The sequence below is a fragment of the Vipera berus genome (genome assembly GCF_964194415.1).
Source record: "Vipera berus genome assembly, chromosome: Z".
NCBI lineage: Eukaryota > Metazoa > Chordata > Lepidosauria > Squamata > Viperidae > Vipera > Vipera berus.
Window position 1 is genome coordinate 27,771,842 of NC_138205.1, and position 3,860 is coordinate 27,775,701.

The 3,860-nt window shown below is 37.7% G+C and overlaps 1 protein-coding gene across 1 annotated transcript; it reads right to left on the minus strand.

Annotated features, from left to right (window-relative positions):
* Positions 1 to 1,818: 1,818 nt before the first annotated feature.
* LOC308678920 (olfactory receptor 5G3-like) lies at positions 1,819 to 2,796 on the minus strand (the record flags this gene model as incomplete). Its single annotated transcript, XM_081346150.1, has 1 exon — positions 1,819 to 2,796. The coding sequence occupies one exon, from the start codon at positions 2,794 to 2,796 to the stop codon at positions 1,819 to 1,821; it is 978 nt and encodes a 325-aa protein (XP_081202276.1).
* Between the last annotated feature and the right edge of the window lie 1,064 nt (positions 2,797 to 3,860).

Sequence of the window (3,860 nt, forward strand, 5' to 3'; positions counted from 1 at the left end):
GCCTGCGTGAAGCTAAGGCAGCTTTGACAGCTGTCAAAGCTGCCGTGTATTCCGGCCAGTTTACCTCATAACTAGAGAACGTATTAACCCAAACACATAAATACATAACAAAGAAGGTCAATTTAAGAAAATGTCAGTATCAATCATCACAAACAAATCTGGGCCCCAGAGATTCAGGGGAAGTAATTAATTTCAGACTTTTGTCACCTCCCCTGACAAAGAACCTGATACTATACTACATCTTATTAGCTTCCCAGCATAATTTGAAATTATTTATTTGTTGTAGGAGAAGAAGAGGGATAGCTTGGGGATGGAATCAAGAGAGGAATCAGCTTGCAGTCTTTATATTCCCACAAGTGGTCCCCGTACAACCCTTCTTGAATTCCATTAACTCTTATCTAGCACCAATTTAGTGCTGACCATTAGTTGACTAAATTCTTGTTTTGCTTTCAGTAATTTTTTGAGCACTTTGCATACTAATCTTATGTGCTGTGCCATATTCTTTGTGTAAATAAGGATGTCATCAAGATAGACTAGAACTCCTTTATACAGATGATCATGCAGCACTTCATTGATCAGCTGCATGAACACAGCAGGGGCCCCTTGGAGGCCGAAGGTCATAGCTTTGAATTGAAAGCTTCCTAGAGGGCTGTTGAAAGCTGTTTTCCATTCATCCCCCTCTTTAATTTGCAAACTGGTAACAAGCCTCTCTTAAGTCCAATTTTGTGAAAAAATTTCCTTTGTCAAATGGGTAAACATTGCGGGGAGGTGGGAGCATTGGGGAGCTCCTGCAGTCTTGTCCACTGGAGATCAGATGGTGAGAAATTGGCTCCACATCTCCCACTTTGAGTCAGTCAGACTCCTCTCTCAGCCTATTGATGGAGTGGCTATGGTAGGTGATCAGGTACTTCCACTCCCTTGATTCATCCCATCTGGCTGGCTGCTTCATCTTCCTCAGCACAGGTGAATGAAGGCCATGGGACAAAATCAGTGGGAATTCTGCCTCAGAAGCTTTAAGGGTGCTCTGCTGCTGAGAGGTAATCTCTGGCTGACCAAGCTTCCCCAGGGTTAAGGTTCCCTCCGGCTGCCCCTGACATGCTAACGGAATTGCCCAGACCATTGGTCGCATTCCAGCAGCAGGAGCCCCACCCTTTGCCTGGGCAGTAGCCTGCATCCCAGTTGCTATTATCACACTAAGGGCAGAGGACAACTCTCCTTTCCATCTCTGTTTCTTTCCTCAGTCTTCATAGTCCTCCTATGGAGTTAGGTAGGTGACTGGGGCTCAGGAGCCCAAGTACAAAAATTCAAGGAGTCTTGGTTTATTATGTCATGGTTCCTATAGATGAGGCCAACTAAAACAGAACTCTGAGGCTTGAGGTTTCCTTTAAGAACATGTTTATTGGTTACAAAGTATCTGCACTGTCAAAAGTGAAACCAAGACTAAAGTTCCCTATGCAATCAACTATGTTTCCAATAAGATAGTTTGGAGGGCTTTCTAACAGAAGGCTCAGCCCCCCCATCTAACAAACAGAAATTACCTTGGTTCTCATGGGATAGAGAATTCTTTAAGCTAGCAGAAAAATTCTACCACCACCCTCCCATTCTGGTGGCAACCGAAAATGAGCCAAATGGCTTCATTCAGGTTCATTGCAGAGTTGACAAATTGTTCTTCCTGTCATTTCTAAAGAGAGAATAATGAAATATAGATGAAAAATTCCAAAATTATTCCCAACATGAACTAATTCAACATTATCTCATGTAACAATTAATAGAAGGGAGATCTGTTATTGAGATACAGCTTTAATATTAGTTAATGAACTAAGAACCAACTGATAGTTTGGGGTGACTTTGGCCCAAAATGATCATTTTCCTGTAAAGTTGTCTTAGGGCTTTATGAACTTCTTTGTTTCTTAAAGAATAGATTATGGGATTCACCAAAGGTGTCATCACTGTATAAAAAATGGAGAAGATTTTATTGAGAGGTCTCAGAGTGGGAGAATCTGGCAACACATAGACAACGATTAATGTGCCATAATAGAGGCAAACTACGATGAGATGAGACGAACAAGTTGAAAAGGCTTTTTGCCTTCCAATAGTGGATTTGATTTTGATGATGGTGCCAATAATACAGATATAAGAGATGACAGTCAATAGAAATGGGGCAATTGTGACAATAATTGCCATGAAGAAAGCAATGAGGTCAAGAAGACTTATATCACTGCAGGACAATTTCTCCAGTGGGAGAAAATCACAAAAATAATGGTCTATGACATTAGAGCCACAGAAGGGAAAGGGATCCATGAGAGCCACCAGAATGCCATTGAATATCAAACTATTTATCCATATTCCAGCTATAACCTGGAAACTTAATTTTGTATTCATGATAGAAGTGTAGAGCAAAGGTCTACAAATTGCCACAAATCGATCATAAGACATTGCAGCCAAAAGATAGGTTTCTACACCTGCACAAATCCCAAATAAATGACATTGGGCAAGGCATCCATGTAGACTTATAGTTCTGTCACCAGTCAACAAATTGGCCAACAGTTTGGGCAAGATGGTGGAGCTATAACAAGCATCCAGCCAAGACAAATTTGCCAAGAAAAAATACATTGGGGTATGAAGATGCTGATTTGCCACAACTAGCAGAAAGATGAGAAGGTTTCCAGTTATTGTCATCAGATAAATCACCAAGAAGAACCAAAAAAGAAGAATCTGCAGCTCCGGAAAAGTCTCTAAACCCAGAAGGATGAATTCTTGAATGGCTGTCTGATTTCCCTTTTCTGTATCTGACATTTCCTTAATTCATGAAATGTCTCATCAGATCTAGAATATATATAGACATTGTTAAATCCAAAATACTGAAATATTCTTTTCCTCTTTCTCTCTATGTATATATCTGTGTAATAAATATTTATTACAGGGAGTATGGATAATGAATATTCACAATTATTCCACTCATATATCTATAAGAAACATTTTGAATGGAAGAATATGACTAAAAGCAGCACAATAACATGTGTTATTTATGTCATAGAAGAGATACAATCTAAGACTGTACTATCTAGTTCAGGGGATCAATAAGTACCCTGTTTCCTGCCCCTCTCAAATATATTTCCTTTCAATCCTCTGTTGTTTCCTAAAATGTTTTTAGCTATGATTTCAAGTCATTTTACATCAAACTAAGTCATTCTCTAAAGCATGGATCCCTATCCTAAAAGATTACATGTTTAGGTGAAGGTTATTGATGCTTTGTTAGATAGATAGACTACAATATGTATTTGTGCATTTGGTTGTCTTTCAGCATGCAAAATCTTCTCTTGATTTTTGTTTATGTGTACACATTCTATGATAAACATGCTCATTAAAGAGGGTCATAGAATTCCTGAGCAAGATTTTTTAAACAAGAATTCTTGAACAAGAAGTACCTAAGGAAAAGTGACCCTAGAATTGATTTGAATATGCTTAGGACCTACAAAAATTGTTGCCAGTCTGATTGAATCACTGAATATGTTCCATTACACTTAATACATATATAAATTGAAAGCAATATCAAGTTAGCATCGTATTATATAAAATAGGATGGGAATGGGATAATCATTTCTTACCACATATTTTATATCTCATAAATTAGTATGTAACCATTCATATATTTAAAAGCCTGGAAAGTAAATGTTATTAGAATTGCACTTATAGAATACAGTAGAGGTCAGTACTGTATAAATTATTATATATTTTTCATATATTTAAATAAAAAGCAAGTACTCAAACAACTTTTGTTCATTTCTCTACAGTATGTTTGAAAACATATAAATTTGCTATCATGATTTCTGACAGTTATTACAAGCAAAATTCAGTTG